General features: G+C 44.3%; 1 protein-coding gene across 4 annotated transcripts in view; it reads left to right on the top strand.

Moving 5' to 3' along the window:
- RETREG1 (reticulophagy regulator 1) overlaps positions 1-25,045 on the top strand; it is a 104,229-nt gene that overhangs the window by 41,828 nt on the left and 37,356 nt on the right. Inside the window, exon 1 of one of the 4 annotated variants that reach the window (XM_059694753.1) lies at positions 21,501-21,965. The exons of 2 other annotated variants lie outside the window; for them this stretch is intronic. In XM_059694753.1, the coding sequence (XP_059550736.1) occupies positions 21,931-21,965 (35 nt within the window). In that variant the 5' untranslated portion in view covers positions 21,501-21,930. Of the gene's footprint in view, positions 1-21,500; positions 21,966-24,764; positions 24,787-25,045 lie in introns of those variants that run through there. One more of the 4 variants, XM_059694754.1, reaches the window with a different exon arrangement.

Below are 25,045 nucleotides of genomic sequence, written 5' to 3' on the forward strand. Positions count from 1 at the left end.
AATTTCAATTGTTGTACTGTTGATATTTGGCTCTGTTGACTAATGAGTTTGCCGACCACTGGCCTAGACTTTGCTTGACTTCTTGGCCTGGGGTTCTCTTCCTGCCCATCTCCCCCATTTGGATTTTAATAATGAGTGTAAGTAGAGGAATTTAATTGGTTGGCACAAGTCCTAGGAATATAGACTTGAAGTGTAGGATGAAAGTACAGGCATTCTGAGCCTCTGAAAAAGATTTTAATGGACAATCATAAAGATAATCTGTTTAGCACTCAGATTCCCAGAGAAGAGGTTGCTTGCTAGTCCCCTTGGTTAAATAGTTCTAGCATCTTAGGACCCACTTAGATACAAAGAAGAAATGCCCCCTTTCTTATTCTTTTGGATACTCTTTCCTACTATTACTATTGAGCTCTGAGAGTGGGAGTCCAGAATTACAAGAGTTATTTCAAACTTATTGTTACTTTGGTGTGGACCATTTTCAGAGAGGAAGGGAGAGGGAGAGAGAGAAACATCAATGATGAGAGAGAATCATTGATCAGCTTCTTCCTACATGCCCCCCACTGGGGATTGAGCCCACAACCAGGACATGAGCCCTGACAGGGAATCGAACTATGACCTCCTGGTTCATAGGACAAAGTTCAGTCATTGAGCCACACCATCCAGGCAGTGTGGACCATTTTTAGTCATTACTACCTTTGCCAGTTTATATTCTGATATCTTTGGGAAATAGCCACTAATGCGGGTCTGACTTTGTGGTCAGAGCTGGGGGTAAGTGTGGGTCATGTGGCAGGGTCACCCGACATCAAGACACCATCAAGGGCAGAACCATTAACCAATCCTGATCACCCTCCCCTCCCCCAGTCCTGGAACCTGATAGATCCTGGCTCCTCATTCATGTTACAGGAGGAGAGAATCCAGACAAAATGCAAAAGTGGCTCTCCATAAGATTTTTTGGTCAAAAAGGCTGTAATAATTGTGTTCTCAAGATCCTTTAAAATTTTTAAGCAGCAGTTCATGTGAAAACAAATAGAAACAGGATTGATAATGAATGCATGATGACTCCCTGATTTGCCATTCTCTTCTCTTTATTGCATAAGGACTTATCATGGTCAGGTTTTGCTGCATAACAAGAATAACAATCACAGTGGCAGACAGCCAGGATTTATTTCTCGCTCATGATTCTGTAGGTCAGCTGGGATGGATGCATCAGGTATAGGCTGGACATGGCTCTGAGTTCTGGGTTGCATCCAAGTTGCCCCTCACTCTTTCAGCCCTGTTGGCCACAAGGCCATCTAAGGCATATTGTGATACTGGTTTTTATTCTATGTTTAGAACATTTTATATTCACTTATGAGATAGAAGCTTATAAGTCCAGTCTCCCCATTTATTTTTTAAAATGGCTACTTTAACTACCTTTTCCTAACCTTGGTATTTTGTAGGTGCTTCTGGAATTTTTGGCCATAATTATTAATTTTTTAAAAAAATATATTTTATTGATTTTTTACATAGAGGAAGGGAGAGAGATAGAGAGTTAGAAACATCGATGAGAGAGAAACATCGATCAGCTGCCTCCTGCACATCTCCCACTGGGGATGTGCCCGCAACCCAGGTACATGCCCTTGACCGGAATCGAACCTGGGACCTTTCAGTCCGCAAGCCGACGCTCTATCCACTGAGCCAAACCGGTTTTGGCCATAATTATTAATTTTATCCAGAACTAATGTTCAGGAATATACTCAATATGATATTCTTCTCTTTTTCAAAATCAGAACAGTTTTATCCAGTAATAATTTCAGGATGTGATATTGTTGGCAAATTTGATGTCATGATGACATTTTTGTGTGTTTTCATTGCATTCAGAGCTAAAGGGCCTTATAAAACCTGTGGTTACAGGATTGAGCATACTGTGTGCCTTTATATTTATAGAAGGACCTCTATACACACATTGAAAGGAGAACATGGAAGAATCAGATATTCAGGGGTGGGCTAAAGTAGGTAGACTTGTTGTGAGTACGTGCAACAGAGTTAACAAAGATATTGTAATAATCATACCCTGCATGTCTTTTTAAAAAATATTTTATTGATTTTTTTTGCAGAGAGGAAGGGAGAGGGATAGAGAGTTAGAAACATCGATGAGAGAGAAACATTGACCAGCTGCCTCCTGCACACCCCCTACTGGGGATGTGCCCGCAACCAAGGTACATGCCCTTGACCGGAATCACACCTGGGACCCTTCAAGTCCGCAGGCCGACACTCTATCCACTGAGCCAAACCAGTCAGGGCCTGCATGTCTTTTTCCATACAAACAACTGTAGAGCTACTTTTGCCCACGCCTGTATGTATTTATCCACCGATTTCTATAGCCTAAATGAGTGCTGCTGAAACAGGAGTTAAAGTTTTTGTATTATAGATTAAATTCCCATTGTTGGAAACACTCATGGTTGTTCAGTAAAAGTCAACAGAGAGCCAACTATGAGTGAGGCTCTGTGAGAGTATGTTGCAAAGTGAATGTAGAGTGTTTTAAAAATGTTATTTTTATTCTGAAGAAACCAAATGTTCTGATTATAGGAGTTCATTAGCCATCTATTCTTTCCCTCCATAAAGTATCTTTTATCTTGAGCCTGACTCTGAAGTTCTGCACTTGAACCTCTGGCAACATTTGTGAAGGGATGAAGCACTTCATAAATGTCAGCCTTTTTGTTTGAGACTAGAGAACGGGAGGCGACCGTTTCCCTGGGCCCCCTCTAGGTCTCTACTGGCTGCTATTTGGGGCTCCTGCTTAAACGCTGAGGCCATGGTCCCTGTTGGTATCTTGAGCTTGATCAGTGGCCCCATTCTTCCAGCACTTAGTAGACGCCTGCTGTGTATCTGCTGGAGATCTGGCCGAGTACCCATCTCATGCCAGGATCTTGTTGTAGTTCCCTTGATGTCAGAACAAGGGGAGGAGGTCTCAGTGTCAGAGAGGTTGGGAGAAATAACAAGAATGGTACATTGTTAGGCAGAGCCTAAGCTGTGTGTGTCATTTTACTTTTCAAGTGATTCTACAGAGATTTCATTGCTGTTTGTTCTACATAAAGTGAGGGAGCCTGTGGCCCAGAATAAAAATAGCTGTAAGTATTACATCATCAGAAAAGGTTTTCATTGGTATGTCATGCCTTCAGGGAAAGAAGTCCATGATTGTATTTAGATTCATTCTGTTTTGCTTGTGGAAATGATCATTTTAAGACAAAATACGGAAAGGAAGGGGAAGAGATACTTGGAGAAGGCCACAAAATGTATTTTGTACACATTGATCAATATTTCAAAATTGTGGTTTAGTGTTAATTTCTATGTATACTGAATCAGCACCCTATTTATTCCTGTTTTCCAATCACTTACTAGAATTATGTCTTCTATTTCAATTATAAAAGCCACTTTGGGTAACATGTTGCTTCTAACAATGTACAATGTTGAATGTTTCTTTGTTAAAAATAGGACATTTCAGGATCTGTGCAGTGGAAAAGCAGAGGCACCAAAGGAAATTTTTTATTTTACTGTTGTTTTTTCTTGGGATTTGGTTATTGAACCTCATAGCTTTACTTTTTATGACCCGTGAAGACTGGACTTGCTTAGGTTTTCTCACTGAGGGATAAGGGTTTTAACTCACCACCCCATACGCACAGGCCGTATGTGCTCAGAAAGGTCTTTCTGTTTGGCTTTTCAGAGCCCAGGCGAGCTGATGGCTGTGGGGTGCCCAGCACCCCGGATTGTCTGGAACAGGCACCTGTTTCCCTCGCCTTCCTTTCCCTTGTATGTAATCAGCCTTCGTTCCAAATTACTCATTAACAAGCCTAAGTCTTTCCCAGCTTTGATTTTCCTACAGACCAGAGTGAATCATTCACCGGTATGTGTGACATTCCTGAAGGGCCTAGAATCTAAGGGGTGACGATACTCAATACTGAAGATCCTTTCTGTAATCTCTGAATTCATGGTGGAAAGGAATCCATTCTTTAGCTGTGGCTCGTGTCTGCGGAGGGGAGGACGGTGCTTCTGTGTGACAACGACATCAGTCCTGAGCTCCAAGTCAAGCCTCATTAGTTTCCTCCCTCCTTCCCACTTAGCAGGCACACTCTGTGCTCTCAAGTTTTATCAATTATTGACTATTCATGACTCTGCTCAATAAACAAGCGTAATAAGGTAATGGACTTGCTCTTAAGAAGTTTGCAAGTGCTTAAAATGCAGCAATAGGATAGAGATCACAGCCATAGGAAAACCTATTGTGTTGGTGATTTTGAGTTGGGGGGAGGGTCTAGGTTGAAAGGAGAAAGCTGTTTGTATTGTACGCCCAGGTCCCCACCCAAAAAGGGTTCGATTTTGGTAAATCTGTTCATCGAATGTCTATTGTTATCAGCAGGCAAATCCTTGGTCCTTATCCCAAAAGCAGTCAAGAATATAAGCAAGTCCAGCTGGTGTGGCTCAGTGGATTGAGTGTTGTCCCTTGCACCGGAAGGTCGCTGGTTTGATTCCCAGTCACATGCCCAGGTTTTGGGTTCAATTCCCAGTAAGGGCCTTGCAGGAGGCAGCTGATCGATGTTTCTCTCTCTCCCTCTTCCTCTCTCTCTAAAATCAATAAAAAACATATTAAAATATTTTTTAAAAATAATGAAAAGAATAGAAATAAAATAATCATAAGTTTTACATTTAAAAACATTATTTGAATGTGCATTTCCCTCACGTAGGATTCTTTTCTGTCCGTTTAAAAGTGCCATTCACATTTTCTACTCCCAGAAAACATGACTTTAAAAAGAGAAGTTATTTTAAAACATGTCATTCAGCTTAGTCACATTTAATAAGTGGAGAATCTGGCACCAGTAATTATTTGACATCTACTTGTCTGGTGAATAAACTACTCCTTCATTTTGACAATTACTCAAAACATGTTGAAGGCAAGTCAAGGAAGCAGGGAGATCTGCCGTCAGCGACAGTGAGGCGGGGGGCAGGACGCCCCCCTGGGCGCACTGGCTTTCCCGTGGTGGTGGGAAGGAACAGGGGGCTCAGGGACAGGGCGGCAGCAGGTAGCCGGTTGTAAGGCAGGAGGAGACGAGCTGGGTGCAGCAGACCAGGGGCTGTGTTTTGACCTTTCCTGACTGGCTCACTAAGTCCCAGCCCTACATTGCGAAACATGTTCTGGAAATTATATCCAGAGGGCACACGTCCCTTCGGTGACAGCTTATTTCTGGATCCCTGGCCTCTGATGACATTCAGAGGTGTGTTTCCCGGCCCATCATCTGATTAGTCACTGAATTGTAAGGACTCTCCCGCTGGCTTTGGGTCAGAGCACGTGAGGACGGGAGCAAAATAACTTGTTTATTTCCTCCAGGCTCATTCTACCAGATCGAGAAGTCAGGGCCGCCCTCTTTCCTCAGCTGTCCCAGCTGTTTGGAAATGAAATGCTGGGGCCCTTCCTTGGGAAATGGTCTCTAATTCAGAGCTCTTTGAGGCTCCTTGGAGTGACCCGAGAGCTTTATGTCTGCAGAGATGATTTCAATCCCTTCTGAAAAATCTTGGAGTACAACATGTCCGCGTAGATTCTTACAAGCGATCAAGCCCTTTTGTTCCTCTTTGATTCTAAGGCGAGGTCCATGATGCCACTGGCCAGCTGTCTCAGCAGGTCTCAGTGGTTGTGCCGAGAGTCAGGCCATTGTGGTTAAAACAGACTTGAGTTCAGACCTCTCTCTGTCCTTAGTGTGCTCATCTTTAAAATGGGTGTAATAATAGAAACCCCCTACTGGAGCTTCGGGGATGCTTGGATGAGATCACGTAGGTACAGCATCTAATATACTAGAACGGTGTGCGTTCAGTTCATCTTAGCTGTCTGTCATCGTTATGATTTATCTTCATTGTATGTGACTAGAGCCCTTGATTGAAAGCCACTTCCATGCTCAGAACAAGACTCCCAGGGGGACCCAAGGGGCACCCTAACCATCCAGCTGCCCAAGGCTCCTTCATCCAAGGCAGCGTCTTCACTTTCCCCTTGAGGTTGGTGGCTTGGCGTGGTCTTTGTTCCCTCTGAGGTTGGCGGCTTGGTTTTCTGGGTGGAATCCAGGCTCCATCTGCTGTGTGTTTTGGTTAAGGCGGGTGCAGGGGTGAGGGCGAGGGAGTTAAGTTTCCTCCCTAGGCTGGGGGCTATGCTGCGGCTCAGGAATCTTGTTCTGATTTGAGGCCTCCCCAAACTCACTGTGTGAGCTCATAGACATCAGTAAGCTGATCCCAAGTGCCTTCCTGGGAATATTCTTAAATATCCTTGAGAGCTGAGTTCCTCTGTACAGGGTGAGGCAAAAGTAGGTTCACAGCTGTGAGTACCCAAAACACAGTTTATTTTTGTATTATTACTTATTAATTGTTGCATTATTTTCCCTATGAACACCTGTAAACCTACTTTTGCCCTCCCTCTATTCTGTGCAGTACTTGAGGCTGAGAGCAGGCCCAGGCGGGGCTGTCACTCTCTCCTTAGTGGATAAAAGGCCGGGCGGATGTGAATGCACCTGCCACCCCACATCCATGCCTCACACTGTCCTCTTCCTTTTAAAGAACTAAAGCCTTCCTTTGATCTGTGGTTATATCCACACCCACCTACGCCCCACTTCCATGCCCCACCTTGAAGCTGCTGCAGATGTTGGCAGCTGGCAGCCTTGGAGACCTGGAGGCCCTGGCCTGCAGCTTCAGGCGAATTGTGGAGCCATTTACAGAATCCCCCCACCTCTTTCTCAATTGGTATGTGGCCTGGGCAAGTTTCAAAGCCTCAAAGCCTCATTATTTCATTTTTAATATGTGGAAAATGCTACTTAATTCAGGAGGTCCTGGTGAGGATTAAAGCACACGAAAGCCTGCAGAGTGCCTGGCCCCTTTAAGAGTGCTGTGTACAAGTGGATCTGGTTCACAGCTGTGTGGGACCAGGTGGGGCCGCCCGGCCTTGGAGTGGACACTCTCATCCTAAGGGACCAGGCGGGCAGAATGGGATTGGCGTGGGCTAGTCAGAGGAGAGCAGGGAAGAGTCTGCAAGGGGATAGGTTGTAATCGGACCATTTGCCATCTTGGGACTCCTGAGGTGTGAGGTGCAGTGAAGAGCCCAGCCCTTCCTTCAACCACACATACAGCCACCCCCAAAGAGCGCTCAGTGTGGGGGACCTTGCAGCAAATCTGTATTTGAAAGAACATTCTTTTAGTCTGCCAGCATGCTCCTCAAAAAGGAGAGTCTGAAATGACCTTGGAAGCCCATTCGTTTCTAAAACATTCCAACTCTTATTTCAATTTATGAAAAAAAACACGATCTCGGGCATCCTTTTGCTTTGGTGCCACCAACACTGTGCAGTGATCTCCAGGCTCCTGGCAGACGGCTGTGCCACGCCACGGTGACTCATGGGTTTTCCATCCAGTGTATCTGGCACATCAGTGGCGTTCGCGTTTCCTGTTGGGTGGGATGAGGAAAAATGAAATGAGAGACATATGTTTGTCCTGAGACCCGTGTGTCTTGGTGGTGAAGTTAAAATGTGTTGAAGTATTGACATATCCAGGTCCTGGGGGTGACCCAGGTTGGCCATTTTATGTTTTGGGAGGTGATCCACTTCTGCTGACTCATAAGCTTTGTCACTGTCATTGCCACTGTGAGCTGTCGGATTCTTCCTAGTTGAAGCCTCAGGAGGGAGTTTGGGTTTTAATTAACACCGCCCAGCTTCAGGGCATTGTGTGAGCGGCTCTCTCTGGGAATGAACGAGAGGGTCCCCATATGTTTCTCATCCCAGCATTTGGATGGTTCAAGGCGGGTTCCCAAGGAGATAAAGGGCGTGTAAAACGCTTGCTTTGTATGCTCCCTGTGACTTTAGTTCTGGAAGATACAGATGACAGTGTGCTGTCTGTCCACCCCAATGCAGCGTGCATCTAAAGACCACAGTGCCCACTGGGCAGCTGGCGGTCTGTGCCCTGAGCGTCATTGAGATTACGCAGAGCACTCAAATCGCATAAGGACTGATGCTGCCTGAAAATTGATTTGCCCTGGCCTGTGTGGCTCAGCTGGGCATCGTCCCATGCACCAAAAGGTTCCTGGTTCCATTCCCTGTCAGGGCACATGCCTGGGTTGGGGGCTCGATCCTTAGTAGGGGGCATGCAGGAGGCAGCCGATCCATATTTCACTCTCACATTGATGTTTTTCTCTCTCCCTCTCCCTTCCTCTCTCTCTAAACAAAAATTTTTAAAAAAATAAGAAAAGAAATATTTGTATGTATTTGAGAGTAGGGATGGGAGGAGAGAGGGAGAAAGACAAGAAAACCAATATAGGCATTCTGGTTTTAAATTTACCTCATGAGGACCCAGCTTCTCATAGCTCTTAACAAAAATGAGCCTTTATGTATTTGTTTATGCTTCACTGGTTTAATGTCCAGCTCCTCCACCACCCTGGGAGCTCCATGAAGCAGAGAATGTGCCTCCCATATTCAGCCATGTCTCTCTGGGACTAAGCACAGTGCCGGCACTTAAAGTACTCAGTTAAAGATGGTGGATGAATGAGCGCGGGATCCTGTGTCCATGGGAGACCATCATTTCCAGAGAAGAAAATGGTAGCAGAAGACACTGCCCTTCGGAAGTGTGGTAGGGATATGTTATCGCTGTAGCAACCCCTGGTACAGAGTCTATTTCTGAGGGGGCTTCTCCTCTTCGCAAATCGATGAGATGGAGGCTCCAGGTCTCATGTGGAAAGTGGCCAGTGAAGTCTCAGAAAAGGAAAATGAGAGCTGGCTGGTATTGAAGTGTGAATGTTGATATGAGGACAGAAATACCCGGGCTACCCCTTCTGATTCATTCACACATTATCACATGATGGCCTTGGCCTTGATAAGGTTGGCTGAAACAGGCAGGGTAATCTCTCCTCTCTACACGCTCTATACGTCCTCACCACCCAGCGGGGGGTGGGCGAGTGTGGAGTGCTCTGCACTCCACACGATAACCTTGGGGAGCAGCTCTGCACAGCTCCAAACCAGTGGGCAACTCCTACCTCAGTTCTTAGAGTGCGTGTAGGCAGTGTTGTTCTCACACAGAATTAGAATGGGGAATAGGTGATGCCATACACGTTAGTCTCCCAACTCAAAACACCCTCCGAAGCTCAGTTTTTTGGTTGATAAAATGTTCATTATTGTGAATCCGTGGGAATAAGGAAAAGGGTGTCATGCCACTCTTTCTGGCTGTCTTGGCCTTTGGAGGGACTTGCCCATGAAGGGGATTTCCTGCCTCATGGGTCTGCACTTTTCCAGTGTAGAAGCTGGCGTTCACTTTCCCGGACGCCCTCGGAGCAAGGGTGTAGGCATGTGACTCGGGCTCCACAGCCAGATGCATGGACGTCAGACTTGGAATTGGAAGCCGGTCATGAAAGAAGCAGGCTTCAAGGAACCCATTCTGGTGAGGGTTGCGGTGGGCACACCCATTTTTCAAGATGGCCATGATGAAGGCTCCTGAGTATCCAGCATTCTGTGAGCTGCCGGCTGTTCCCACTGCGATTTCTGGCGGAACCATTCTGGGCTGATATTTGGGCTGCGTTTTGACCTGTTCAACCAGAGGAAGCCCATCTTTGTTTGCCACCAGGAACCCTGGACACTGTGGGTCATTCTAAGCACCTACGAGGGTGTGAAATAACCCCATAACCACCATGGGGACCCCTATTGGACCTCTGCTGGTTACCATGGAAAGTCCTCCTTCCTTCCTGAGCATCTGTCAAGAAAGGCTTGGCTCCGGAGACCTCTATGTTGGTCTGCCTTGGACAGAGTATTCCCCTCCACACACAAACACTTGAAATTTGGCACTTGTCTTGGGAAGTGGGGAGGAATGGAGTACTGATTCCAAAGTATCTATCTTCAGAGTTGACATTGTTTTAAATTCCATCCCAGTCTTTCACATGCATTATATCAGCTCTAACAGTTTACAAAACAAAGATACTAATAAACCATGGAGGGAACCTAGCTCGCTCTCCCAAGGCCAACGTACACCATAGTCACCCCGGCTATAACTTTGTGCAGGGAATGCATGCAGTTAGGTCCATGTTGGCTCATTTGTAAAAGTTTCTGCAGAAATATGTAGATAATACAGGCATTCTTTGTAAAAAAAATTTTTTTAATGGCATCTAGATAATTGTTCTACTCTTTCTCTTTATTGTTTGCATGAGAAAACTACAGGAGGAAACAAAAAGGAAAAAGCAAAAGCATTTGAACACTAAAAAGTAGATTGAGAGGAAACCTGTGATGTTCTAGAAAGTTCTAAACAGCCAAAGATTCAAGTGACAAATAAGCTCCTAACATTCAGTGCCATTGGGTCTCCATTAGATGTCAGGACACGTTTGATCTCCGTGTGTCTGTTTTTTAAGGATTATTTTCTGAGGCTTAGGAGGACATGGGTCCATTCCCCCCACCCCAGCAGTCTGAGGTGGGCCAGCCCTGGAAGCTCTGACATATTCCCCGAAGCTCTCCTAACGCATGCCACTTCCTCTGGTGTAAAGGAACCTTACATTTGGCGGAAGGGCACATACAAGCCTAATTTGGTAATAGAAATCCAGGCTTAGTGGAACCTCATAGTCCTCCTGACATTCTTTCTAACCACTCCCCCTTCTCTGTCCTCAGATGGGCCATGATTTGTCTTACTTCCACCCCCTCTCAACGCCAGCCCCAGCACATCCTTTACCATCACTGACACATCACCCCCCAGGAGACTTTTTCGCCCACCACAGCCCCCCAAGCCTGTGACTCTCCATATCTGTCCTTTCCCTATCGTAATTGAGCCCATCACATTGCTTTGTAATTGCTTGTTGATTTATCTGTGTTCTTCACAGACTTAAACTTGGTGATGACAGGGACCCTTTCTGATCGTTGCCCCCTTAGTGCCTGGCCTGTGGTTGGCATCAGTAAGCAGTTATTAAGTGAATCAGTCATTTCACAAAACTGTTTAGTTAATAAACATCTAGGTGAGTCTGGAACTGTGCTCTCTATGAGAAATGGGTGATTCAAGAGAGGAAAAACATATCCCCGGCTCAGCCATTTGCAAGCTCCTGTGGCCTTGGGGAAGACACTTTGCCTCTCAGCCTCAGTCTCCTTATCTGTGAAATGGGATAAGAACACCACCTTCTTCAAGACTTTTTAAGGATTCTATGAAACAGTTAACATAAAGCTCTTCACACGTAGTAAATACTCCTGTGCTGCTGCATTATTACCTGTCACCAAGGGCTGAGCTGGCCAGTAGTAATGAGGCACCACAAATGAAAGAATAGGAAATCTAAAAAGTAGGTTTGTTCATTCTTTCCTTATGTTGATATTCTGATGAAAGTCAGAGAAGGGAAAGATCATTGCAATTAGAGAGAACCACATGAAAAATCTCTTTATCTCTTGAGCATTTGTTAAAACAAACACTTAAGTAGGACAGTCTAAATTCCAGCACTGCTCTCAGAATTTTGCATGTTAACATTCTCATGCAATTTTATATACTTAATTCAGTCCAGTCGACTTTACAACATGTACAAGTGCATTGTCTTCACAACTGTATGAAGTACTATTGTTAACCCATTTTACAGTTGAGGAAATAAGCACAGAGAGGCTAAGCAACTTGCCTGAGATCACACAGCTAGTAGGTAGTAGAGCCAGCATCAGAATCCGGGGGTCATTTGGCAGAATTGCCCCTTGGATCACATGCGCTGTGCCCAATGCAATGAGGGGCCTGGATGCTGGAGACTCTGTCCTTCAGTGGTTCACTGCTCAGGCCAGGAGTTGCAGTCCTATTGAGAAATAAACAAAATTTGGCACACAGAGTTGAGGACGAGAGCTAGGTGGGTTTCCTGGAAACAGTCTGTAAGGTAGAGATGAGCATACAGCCCATTTATTAAGGTCTGCACCTGGGAAGGGAGGAAGAGGAGGAGCGGGCAGAGGGGAAATGGAGCTCTCCTGCGGCCTGGCCTTCTGGGCCAGAGAGGACCAGATCAAATGATGGAGAGAGGACAGGGCACAGCTCTCTGGATGCAGGTCAAGCTATGTTAGGCTTCACTTTGACTTCACACTGATTAAAACAGAGAGGTTGAAGATGAACCTGACCATGATGCAAGATAAATGCAAATAGTGTCTTGAGGCTAGCGACTGTGCACCTGAAGGACTCTCAAGGTTAAAGTCAGTTTCTGCCCTGTTCCACGTCCAGGTGAACTGACAAAATGCACAGCAATACAATTAGAAGCGCGAAAAGAAATGAGCTAACGTAGCTGAACTAGCTGTGCATTACTTATCAAGACGTCTGATTTACTCTGAGGTTTACAGCTTGCTGTTGGACAATGCCCCCAAATGACCCTGTGGCTGCCTTCAAGGGGATGGTGAGAATATTCGATCAGATGTTGGTGCATTGAAAGGAGTGTTTCTGATTTATTCAGTTACCACATTAACAGCAAGTGCTGCTGGTTTGATTTGCACCTGATCTGATAAGAAGCTAATTATACGACAGGGTGACCCACGTGGCAGGATGATTTCAGTCATAGCAACACAATATTTATCTGGGCAGCAAACAGTCAAGCTGCTAATTCAAGATGCAACCTTTTCCAGAGGCTTAGCCAATGCAGTAAAAAAACATCCTTTCTCCATCTCTCATACAGACAGACACGCTCCAGTTCTAAGGAACACCACCACAGGTTATTGTCAACTTCCAGGTTAGAATTTATTTCCTGATGAAATATTAAATAATATAGTTAGTACTTATATTAAATAATCTCCACTAAAAAGTAGGATCAATTACAGGACACCAAAACACAGGATAACAGACTTTGTTTGCATTTGTAGAATTTTAAAAGTTAGAATTCCAGACTTTATCTTTTTTTTTTTTATAGATTTTATCTGATTTCAAAAGGAATATGTATGTGGGGAAAATTTTGAAAATATTTAAAGCACACAAAAGCAAGGAAGACTCATAGAGCTAGTCCCTATTACTATTGGGGTACATAATTCCTTCCAGATGTTTTTCTCTAATCAATTACAGATGGACACATACTCTAATTTGTGCTGGGTATGTATATATTATACAGCAGTTGGCCAACTATGGCTCGAACTCATTTGTTTACGTTTTGTCTACATTACAACCGTGGAGTTGAGTAGTTCTGACAGATATTGACTTCATGGCTGTTTACAGAAAGGTTTCTAACCTGTTTAATATGTAAAGCATCCCATCAAAAATGTGCTTTTAGGAACTTTATGGTATTGAGACGAGTGGATTGAAGTCATATTTGATTTCACCACGTCCCTATTCCACACATTTAGTCCATCAATGAAACTGCTTGGCTCCATCACCATAAGGTATCCTAGACCCCCCCTCTATCATCACCTTGGACCTGCGTGGGATCTCACCCCCAACTGGCCCTCAGGCCTTCTCTTGACCCTGAAGAGCTAGCTGGCTTCCACACACCAGCCAGAGATATTCCGAAGACTTCCTGTTCTGCATGGAGTGCAGTGTGTGCCTGGCAAGAGCGGACCACAAGTGGAGGCAGTGGTCCTCCTCTCCAGCATGATCTAGGAGAGGCCTGTGGCCATCCTGAGTCTACGGTTTCCTGCATGTAATTCAGAGGGTACAATTTCCTACTCAAGCTATTGCAACTGCTGTCAAAAATCACTATTTGATAATTTAGTTATGTTGATATATATAAAATCTTATAAACATGTTAGTTTAAAAATGCTGCTTTCCCTATTCTCTCTTCATGTCAGTTTTATTGAAACTGGGGCCACTCTTTGAGCCTAACACATTTTCCAGAACATGTCATCTTCATTCCTAAGTTGTGTTAGAGGACTTTATAAAAGTAGAGTCACTGGAAATTGTACCAACAACTATTTCAATCAATCTTTTTTTTTATAGTTGTTTTTTTTTTGTCCAGTTTTGTTACGATATAATTAACATAAAAAGTGTAAAAGTTTCAGGTGTACAATATAATGATTTATATAAGTACTAGAGGCCCGGTGCACGAAATTCATGCACGGGAGCGGGGAGAGTCCCTCAACCAGGCCTGCACCCTCTCCAATCTGGGACCCCTTGAGGGATGTCCAACTGCCAGTTTAGGCCCGATCCCTATGGGGCAATCTGGGACTGCTGGCTCCTAACCACTCACCTGCCTGCTGGCCTGATCACCCTTAACTGCTCTCCCCTACTGGTCTGATTGTCCCTAACTGCTCTCCCCTGCTGACCTGATCGACCCTAACTGCCCTCCCCTGCTGGCCTGATCGCCCCTAGCTGCTCTCCCCTGCTGGCCTGATTGCTCCTAACTGCTCTCCCCTGTCGGCCTGATGGCCCCTAACCACCTCTGTCTTTGCCCCCACCACTGTGGCTTTGTCTGGAAGACATCTCGTCTAATTAGCATATTACCCTTTTATTAGTATAGATATGTTGGAAAATGGTTACCACAATAAGTCTAGTTAACATCCATCAATCTCACAGAGTTAAAATTTCAGGGGGCAACATTTTAAAATCTACTGTCTTAGCAAGTTTCAAATATTACAGGTCAGTATTGTTAACTGTAGGCACCATGCTCTACATTACATTTCCAGAACTTATTTGTCTTATAACTGGAAGTTTGTACCTTTTGACCACCTTCACCCAAGTCCTCACCTCCCATCCCCCAGTCTGTTGCTCAGTCTTCATAACATGACCACTCACTATATTACTGTTTGAAGAAATTTTGAAACGCTTATTTATAATAACCCTTAGCCCCTTCAGTTATGAGCTTACCCCCCACAGATAATGAAATCTGTGATAAATGTCTTTATCTTCAATTATATTATTATTGTTATTAACATTGTTAATATATAATATTATAATAATATGCCACTTCTGCCAGGTAACCTCTGTGACATCTAAAAGCTTCCTAAACTAGCACTGACTGATGTCATTTCAGCGATTCTTCCTCCCCCAGTGCTTCTCTATTCTAAAGGAAGAAATTAAATGTGCAGCCCTGGTATATCTCAGATTTGGTAACATCACAAACTGTGGCCACCTCCTCGGCCTGAGAGATAATTTTAAGTAAAACAAAGCAAAGCATGTTTTTAGAGACAGGTAATAAGTGGACAGTTATTACCCTGTGGACTCTGTGAGTCACTCTCAGGTCCCCCTTTGGGATGGAATCCTGCCTGACCAGTACACCTAGGAACCCAAGGTCTGCTCTTCCTCCGTCTCCCTGCTTTGCCTAAAGGGCTGCCACAAATATCTGGGGGCCGTGGACACACAGGGCCAAGAAAGGCACCATCTCGTCCACTGAAGCCTGTTTCTCAGGCTGAAGTCCCAGGAAGAGCCTTACTCTGCCTTTAGAGTTTGTAAGTCTATGTTATTGTGAAGCCCTTAAAAAGAGCTATTTCTCATTGTTGGTGAGACTCCCTGTTTATCTCCTCACCTGAAAACAGTTGCACTTTCATGGGGAGAAGGGGACCTCATCATCCTAGAAGACATGTGTAAGCACAGTGCCCCCCACCTCCTTGCACATCCATCCACGGATGGTGTGGAAAACACGTTTCCTGGCCGAGGTCACAGCTCTGACACAGCGTGGCCCTTACTCTTCGCTTCTATTTAGGACTGAGGTGACGTTTCCATTTTAAGCTGTATCAAGAGGAGTCTTAAATAGGTCATTGACCCCCACAGATTTTATTGTCTTATTAAAAAATATAAAGTCAAGTTTGAGATAAAAACTTGACATTAGTTGTAAATGAGCAGACTGAGAGCAGTGCCTGGCGGCGTGAATCCGCGGAGAGAACCCGTGATGAGGTGTGTGTATGGCATTGCCACGGTTTGATGCTAAAAGTGGGTACAGCTAAAGAGGCCAAGTCTCGTTTCCATTTTTAAACTGCGGACTTCCTCTAATACTCAAAATAGGAAAGAAACATGAAAGGCAAGGTGAATAGCACACGCGGAAAGGAAATCTGAACTTGGTTTCAATCCTGGAAATTTTATCAGAGTGAGGGAAAAGATGGCAAGTTGCCAAGGCTTTCAGAAGAACACACTGGTGGTAGCTCACGTGTGCACACAGCTCACCTCCGAGGACACGGCTCTCAGCATCTGGCGCCCCACAGAGGCGGGAGCACCTGCAGCGAGTGCCCTGTCTTGTGTGTGTCCTTAGAGATGGGCGCACGTGTGTGGGTACAGCCTTTTGTTCCCCTGTGTCGGGCCACCTTCCTTCTGGGTTCACATGGTGTCGCCTGGTGGCTGGTGCTGACGTAGGGTGGAAGGAAGTCAGATAGTCTTAGAGGGGACTGGGTGCATTGTGGTAAACACTGGGCTCAGTGCATAGTTGGGCAAGTCTAATGGAGCAGTGTCAACAGGGCCAAGAGGTGGCCTCTCCTGATCTCTTAAGGGGTTAGAGGAGGAGCTTGTGGCTGGAACAATTTGAGCAACTGTATCAATACCATGAGCCCCTGATGTGATGTGATGTGATGTGATGTGATGTGATGTGATGTGATGTGATGTGATGTGATGTAATCAGAGGGGTCCTTCAGCTTGGAGGTTTTCTTCCCCCAAACCCATAACCTCAGTCTACGTGTAAGAAACAAAACAAATTCAAACTGAGGAACATTCTGCAGAATACCTATGTCTACAAAATATTCCTCAAAACTGTCAAGGTCATAAAACCAAGAAAAGACTGAGCAAATCTTAGACCACAGTAGACTAAGGAGATACGATGTCTGATTGCATCTGGTGCCCTGCATGGGGTCCTGGAAGAGAAGAAGGACCTTAGTGAAACACAAAGTTCAGAGTTTAGTTCCGACGAATGTACCAATGTTGGTTTTTAGTTTCCACAAACATACTGTGGAAGTGAGAGATGCTGACCCAGGGGGAGCTGGGTGAGGGGTACATGTGAGTTCCCTGTGCTTCCTCTGCAACTGTTCTAGAAAGCTAAAATTCTACCCAAACAAAAAGTTCATTAAAATAAAGCAAGTTTGTTATGCTTATAGGAGAGAGGTGCTGGAGGAAACCCCTCACGAGGAATGGTTGTGGAGACAGGAAACTGGGGATTAACCTCGTCAGAGTCTCACTGGGCCCGGGTTCTCTTCTGAGGCTCTTCAGGGTTCAGGTTTTGGATTTCGTCCTTTTTGCTGTTCATTGAAGGCGTTTTCCTCAGACCTGGTGGGAATGAAGTCACTTATGAGACACCTTCAAGTTGTATCATTTGGAACCCTGAGGTGGCATGAAGGAGATACATCATGTTTCTGAGAGGCCAGATTTATTGACAGACAGACACAGACAGACAGACAGACAGACGGACAGAGTGGTTGAGGCACTAAGGAGACCTGCCCATGAAGTTGTTGGCGGGGTCTGCCCTTCTACGAGAAGCAGTTATGAGGTCTCTTAAGTCAAGGCTGACTTCTTTCCCACTTACCAGGATTTGCAGATGCTCAGCTTTTCTTATAACAAAAGCTGCTAAAGGGGCTGCTTCCTCTTCAAAAATGCCTCCAGGCTGTAGGATATTGGGCCGGGGAGCATATTTCCTCAAATACCATTGCTGGGAGGAGACATTCTTTCAATGTCTGAAGGGATTTCTCATCCCCAACCAAGGCTGGGTCAGCAGGCGGAGCTCAGCCAGCCAAGACCACAATGGTGTCACTTGGTGCAAAGGAAAAGGGATAGAAGGAGGCTTTCTGGCCACCCAACCCATCACCTCAAAACTAACCTGGAAATAATGATTCCCTGTTGCAGGCCTAGGCAGGCGGAAAGTCTCCAGTGCAGTTTGGCTTCTCCCCTGGGTAAACGTTAGCCAAGAAGCATCCTATCAGGTGCTATGTAGGAATGAAAAGTAATTTTTAACATTGATCTGCAGAACATATGATAAGGAAGATCAACATATAACAGACGTATTACGTAATTCATAGTTAAACTGAAGGTTATTATTGCCCTCTATCTTGCATTGTATTTTTAAGCTCAAGAGATAAGATTTGTTTTGAGCTGTGTGCCACTCTTGTTCAGTCGGTCCAGATTTTTACAGCCCACAAAGACCTCTGTTTCTAGGATTCGTGATCTTAGAAATTTTCCATTTCCTTATGCTTGCTAAAAGCAGTGAGGTCTGCCAGACTTCTTTTTCTCCTCTGGCTATGTGTCCTAAATTTCTTGGAACCAAAGACCTTTGCCCCTGAAATATACATAGAGCCTTTGAAGAGGGCTTTACATAAGCAAGCAAAACTATTCAGGAACAGGTGTGTGCTGTGGAGGTAAGCTTGAACCAATGGTAACGTTTGGCCCCCTAGGGAATTTGATTTCTACCAGTGTCTGTACTTCTGTTGGAGTTTTATAGAGTTTTTTGGATGGAGTAGGAGTTGGGGAAGGATGAGAAGAAGAGGAGATCAAGAAAGAAATTGGCTTGATACAGAAGCATATCAACTATGTTTTAAGAAGAGAAGGAATGAGTAAGTAGGCAGGAACAAAACCAATCTCAGGTGACTACAGCGCCTCAGAGAGGGGGATCACAAACAAGAGTTTGTAGGGACCGCGTTTAGTGCAATGAAATGGGTCTCAGTAAACACAGGATATAATAAAAAACAAGCCAGTGACGTAGGGTGATGGCGCATGAGGTCAGAGCACCAGCCTCGTTTCATGTGGTCCTTCCTTAAGCAGTCGCTGAAGGGCCGCTTTCCCTCTCCCTGTTTCCCGAGGCTACTCCTGTACTCACTTCATGTCACTTCCTGCTCTTCCCCATCCGCTGTCACCCACCGTCCTGCTGAGTGAGTGGGCAGATGTGTTATTTGTGGAGTTTACATGTCCCCCCCCCCTTAGATTAAAAAAATTTTTTAAAGGATCGAATGACCCTGTATGTACATGGTGTCAATGATGCATTTGGTAATGACGGGTAAACAACGTGCCACACCACTAAGACGGTCCCCTCTCCTTTCTACTTGGTGGAATCCTACTGAGACTTGTCCTACATTTCTGGCTTTCAAAGCGATAAAAGCTTCCCCACCCCAAATGCTATGTTATACCAGTCATCAAAAGAGTTACTCGGGTCTGTAATTCTCTCAACAGCAGATCACCTCACTTTGCTGAGCCTGTTTCAGTGTCTGTGGCCCTCGGGGGCTCTCCCTGTCCTATTCTCCAGGATGCCCAGTGGACTTCAGGTCAGCAGTGATGAGGGAATCCTTGGCACCCCAACCCCCGCAGGGCTGAAGGCGGCCTTGATGCGAGGAAGCCACCCACTATGTCAGTCTGTCTGTGCTATCCGTGTTTTCCCTTCTTGTCCTTTGATTTCAGTAATGAACATGAATATACCAAAGGGGAATTCATGGTTGAAGCAGTAATTTTTTTTATATTAAGTGTATTGGGGTGCCATTGGTGAATAAGATTACATAGGTTTCAAGTGTACAAGTCCATGACACATGATCCGTATATTGCATTGTGTGCCCACCACCCAGAGTCAAGTCATCTTCTGTCACCATATATTTGGCCCCTTTTACTCCTTACTCCCTTCTCCCCTTTTCCTCTGGTCACCACCATACTGTTGTCTGTGTGTATGAGATTTGGTTTGCTTGTTTTTCTTGTTGGAAGCCAGTAAGTACAAAATGCATGAAGGAGTGCTTAAAGGAAATGTTTTAGTCGCTATTTCATGGTAGTAATGGGCAGTTCAGCTGTTGCCGCACCAATCAGTTAGCGGCCCTTTAAATTTGAGAGGCAGCTTTCAGGGACATACTCAGTCTCTAGTAACCAGCAGCTAAGTTCAGCAGCAGCTGGGCTCGGATAGTCAAGAAGTAGTAAACTAGACACTTAGGAGAACGAAAGGTAAAATTAATGGGAAAGAATGGTCAGAACTGAGAGTTAGAGAATTAGCACTTTTTGTTAAGATTAAATAGAAGTACAGCAGTATTCTCACTGATCATATTTTCAGTGCTTCACCTTTAAGTTCCTTAATCCTCACATTTCTAACAACACAGCCCATTGCTTTAGTGCTGAGAGGCTCCTGCCCAGCTTGCTCTTCAGAGCTCTGCTGATGGCTGTTTTCTTTCAAGGTCAACGGTTTTTGAGTTATGTGTGCAGGTATCTGCACCGACTTAACCTTCGACTTTGAGGTCAACAACTGTAGATCTTGTATGAAATACTGAAGAAATGTCTTGAATTGTGACATGCATGTATCACAAAATAGTTAACACTACCGCAGGAAAGCAGATGATGTGATTTGTTTTGACTTTTCAGTTCTTTAATGCACTAGAAGTCACTCTGAAACATAAATGTGAAATACACATTAGCTATAGATGTATTGCTAGGATCAGCTATAACGTGACAATGGAATATAGGCATTTTTTAAAAAAGAAAGGTAGCCCTAACCGGTTTGGCTCAGTGGATAGAGGGTCCGCCTGCGGACTGAAGGGTCCCAGGTTCGATTCCGGTCAAGGGCATGTACCTTGGTTGTAGGCACATCCCCAGTAGGGGGTGTGCAGGAGGCAGCTAATTGATGTTTCTCTCCCATCGATGTTTCTAACTCTCTATCCCTCTCCCTTCCTCTCTGTAAAAGTCAATAAAATATATTTTTTTTTAAAAAAAGAAAGGTATAGTGTTTCTTAATAATTAGATCTTGCTTACTGCCTTACTTAATGTTACCAATCAGGAAAACAAAGTAGTTTCAAGTTTGTGTGCAAAAAGCATTTAAGATATATTTCTAAAGGAATCTCAGTAATATTTCTTTAGCCTTTTGCCCTCCTTTAAATGAGGCTGGAGCTATATTTTCTATTTTTAAATTGAAGTATTTATTTTAATTGACATGTAACATTATATTAGTTTTGGGTGTATAACATAATGAGTCAATATTTGTATATATTATGAAATGACCACCACAAATCTAGTTACCATCCGTCACCACACGATTACAAATTTTTTTCTTGTGATGAGAACATTTAAGATCTACTCTCAGCAACTTTCAAATATACAATACAACATTATTAACTATAGTCACCAGGCTGTCCATGACAGCTGCATGACTTATTTTGTAAAGGGAAATTTGTACCTTTTGACCACCTTGGTACAAACTTTTTCTCTTAGCCTTTTGGTAAAAGAATTGAAGTGATTTTTGTCCTGGTCTGAGAAGTGGCAGCAAATGAGGGTACCTAGTGATGGATGACTCTGAGGTAGTGATGAGCCGAGCTGTGTCCCATGTCAGGCTGCTCCCTGATGGCAGAGGGGAGTCCTGTGGGAAAGACCATGTTGCCCAGAGGAGCACAGGGGCTCCTATTGGTGTGCAAACTTATTCTGAGTTGAGAAGTCTCAATGACTTAAGGAAAGATTTTCATGCAACACACGATCCCTCAAAACATAATTGTTTATGGGCATTTTTTTCCCCCTAAGTGAGAGCTCTTTTGCCGAGTGGCAAAAGTGTTCTCAGAACAAACAAACCTCTCAGCTCTGGCACGTTCAGCCCATTTTGCTCTCCACCCTCCAGCTCCCTCCTGGGGGTTGGAGACCTGATAGCCCGGCTGAAGTTCCAAGCTCCCCGTGGCCACGGTGCCCGTCGGTGGGGTGCCTGGTCATGCCAGGAAAAAAAAAAGGAAAAAGAAAGGGTAGGCAGGCCTAGGTGAGGTCATCCCAACAAAGGTTAATAGTTGGGTGGTGACACCTCCTCACACGACTGGACAGAAAATGCGGGGCAGCTGGGCCGAGCTTGCTCCCAGCTGCCTGTCACGGTGCTGGGAGTAAGAGGTGACCTGTTTATTTTTAGAAGGGGACAGTCATAATAACTCAGCTCTTAGCTTCATTCACGGCAGGCAGGCGCGTTGGAAGTTTGTAAACACCTACTTTCTGAGTAAGGGAGGAGTGCTTTTTTTTTCCGAAAAGGAAAGAACTTGACTGCTGGGATTTTCCCTCCTGTGGTCGGGTTAGAGTGGAGAAGAAACCTTGGGCACGGACGTGCTGCAGCCTTCTCCCCTCTCTTAGCGTTTTTAAAGGGCAGACATGCCTGAAGGTGAGGACTTGGGACCAGACAAAAGGTAATTACATGATATATTTACTTCTTCTTGAGTCTATTTCATTTGCTAGTTCTCTTTGAAAAAAATATTATGACTACTTTTAAATGAAAATACAAAAGAATTAGAATGCAATCCCTTAACTCCAGGAAACTGAATTTTCTTTGGCAGGGAAGAGACATAAAATTAATTTAATGTACCCTTAGAAAGATATGTAAATAAGTGTTTTTCTTCAATGAGGAAGTGATGGTGTGAAATTTTTAAAAGTATTTCTTCCTACAATGTAAAGTCTATTTGAATTTTTTGATGTTTGATTTTTAACTGTAGATGATAGTTCTTGGAAATCTAAGCTAGTGAACATTTTGTAAAATATTTGCATTTTAAAGACTTGTTGAATGTTTTATAAAGGTTAAGTATTAAACCAATATACCAGTTTTGATATTACAACACTTAAAAACAAACAGTTCTTATCTTTTAAAATGTGCTCAGTTGAAGCCCATATGCAGAACATTAATTGTATCTGGTTCTAAGGAGAGGGGAGAGAGATGGAACAGAAAACAGGCAATTATTCCTCTGTCACAGGTGCCCATATCGAAGGTCTCATTTCTAGCCCCATTGCTGTATTAACAACATTTGTATGAATCAGTTTCATTGGAATTCTAATTAGGGTCATGGAAATTCAGATATGAAGAAATAGAAAGAACACAAAGCAGTAACAAACTCACAAATACAGAGAACAAACTGATGGTGGCCAGATGGGAAGGGGGTGGAGGGGCTGGGTGAAAAAGGTTTAGGGATTAAGAAGTGCAAATTGGCAGTTACAAAATAGTCACAAGATGTAAAGTACAGCCTAGGGAATATAGTCAGTCAATAGCATTGTGGTGACTATGGTGCCAGGTGGGTGCTGGACTTGTCGGGATGACCACATCCTAAGTTACGTAAATGTCTGACCATTATGGCTGTGTACCTGAACTAATATAACATGGAATTGCACTGGGAAAAATAAATACATTTAAAGCTGTTTAAAAAGGAAAAGGGGCTGTTGACAATTTTATTGTCAAAAAAGGTGGAAACTGGTAGCTCTGTATGAACAGGGGTGCCAGTATTTTTGTTGTGACTTTCTGTAAGGTAAGCCCTTTCCAGCCATGGTTATATGATGTAGTATGTGTGTGTGTCGCTTGTGTATGTGTATTGTCTGTGCTGATTGTAATGAGTTGTAATTGTGTCCTTAAAAGCTACTTTTCTCTGTAGCTTTCTAGTTTTAATTTTCATCCAGATTTCTTCCCAGGACAACAAATGGGGACATTAAGTTGATATTTAATTGGATAATAAAACAACTTTCTATATAAAATGAGACCTTAAATCAAGTCCTTGAGGAGAGCATTTATAAAAGTGCCTAGGTTAAGACAGGGGCTAGCTAACTAGTTTAGAAAACATTTTCAGAGAAATGTAAATGTCGGCCTTGGTTTTGAGATGATGGGCTTGGTCTACCTGTATTGTGTGTGTCACCTCACTCCCACTCCCACACCCCATGGCCGTCAGCATTTCTGAAGGCAGCACTTTCTCCTTTTCTCTTAGCATCTTGGCATTCCCACCAGCTCTCTGCATAGAAATTTGCACAGAATAGGCATTTTGAATGGGGTTTTTCATAGACCACTACAACAAATACCTAGGGTGCCTGCTTATTTTAGACATTGAAGGGAGAGATTTGGCAGAAATGTAAGAAGGGTTGCCTTAATGAAATGGAACACCATCACAATTAAATAATAATTAATTGTAGATAATTACAAATATTTTGAACTAATAGTTTGTGATGTTTAACGACAAACATAGATTGTTTTAGAAGAATTTGTTTTACTGGTTACAGAGGACACACAGACAAGAGGGAAAAATATCTATCTAATAATTATTATTATTACCAAGGACTGATAATATATTTGCTAAAAATGGGAAACTCCCTCTCACTCCTTTGAAGTAATATACCCCCACTTCCCACTGTTTTATTTTGATGAGCTAACTCCCCGCTCTGAACAGTTTATGGTTTTCTATACAATAAGCTTTGCTTCGTATGTTTGTTTTCCCCCCATCTATGCAGAAAGCTAGAGAGGGTACCCTGGACAGGGTGAACGTTGGGAGCCAGGCTAGAAATAAAATGTTACTCTCGAGAGGGAGTTTTACTCTTGCTAAATTTGAGATGAAGTGCCACTGGAAGACTCCTCGGATGCCACGGGTAACAGAGAAAGAACTATAAGTGGCGGGTTGCTGGCCACACTTGCTATTGGGGCCTGAGAGCTGCAGGCCACGGTGGAGTCTCACACGCCGCTTCTTCGTGTTACCTCGGTCCCGTTTTGGACTTTGGTGCCCTGAATTGCTCTGGGACTGTCAGGGAGCGAACTCTGAATGTAGTGCTTTCAATAAGTGGAAACCAAATGGCACGAAGCTTCACGCGTGTGCCGGGGGCACCCTGTGCCGGCCGCTCTGTGCCCTCACGGCCAGCCTTTCCCCTCAGCAAGTGTGTCCGAGAGCACGCCTGCTGGGACCTCCTCCTCCCTGTTAGCTTGTCCCCCGTGATAAACACTCTGGTAACAACCTCCCAGGGCTCTGTCCCAGTTTCAAGGTCAGGGGATGCAGGGAGAGGGTGTGAAAGAATGCCATTCTGTAGCAGACTAAGGCAGGCAGAAACCCAAGCAGGAAGCTGGAGAAGAAGGAAAAAAGTGGGGGCAGCCCCCAGGATCAAGAAATACGAGGAAAATTAGACCCTGGCCAGAGCCTGGCGCTACGTGGTCCCTCGTTCCATCAGATTTGGAGCTTCACCGTGGAGGCAGCGGTGCACACCCTCGATGCGGTTAGTACCTGGATGTGGTTGGTTAGTACCTGGATGTGTTTAGTACTTGGATGTGGTTGGTTAGTACCTGGATGTGGTTAATACCTGGATGTGGTTAGTACTTGGATGTGGTTGGTTAGTGCCTGGATGTGGTTAATACCTGGATGTGCTTAGTAGCTGGGTGTGCTTAGTACCTGGATGTGGTTAGTACCTTGGTGTGGTTAGTACCTGGGTGTGCTTGGTAGCTGGATGTGGTTAGTACCTGGATGTGGTTAGTGCC

Source organism: Myotis daubentonii, chromosome 4 (genome assembly GCF_963259705.1).
Source record: "Myotis daubentonii chromosome 4, mMyoDau2.1, whole genome shotgun sequence".
Taxonomy (NCBI): domain Eukaryota; kingdom Metazoa; phylum Chordata; class Mammalia; order Chiroptera; family Vespertilionidae; genus Myotis; species Myotis daubentonii.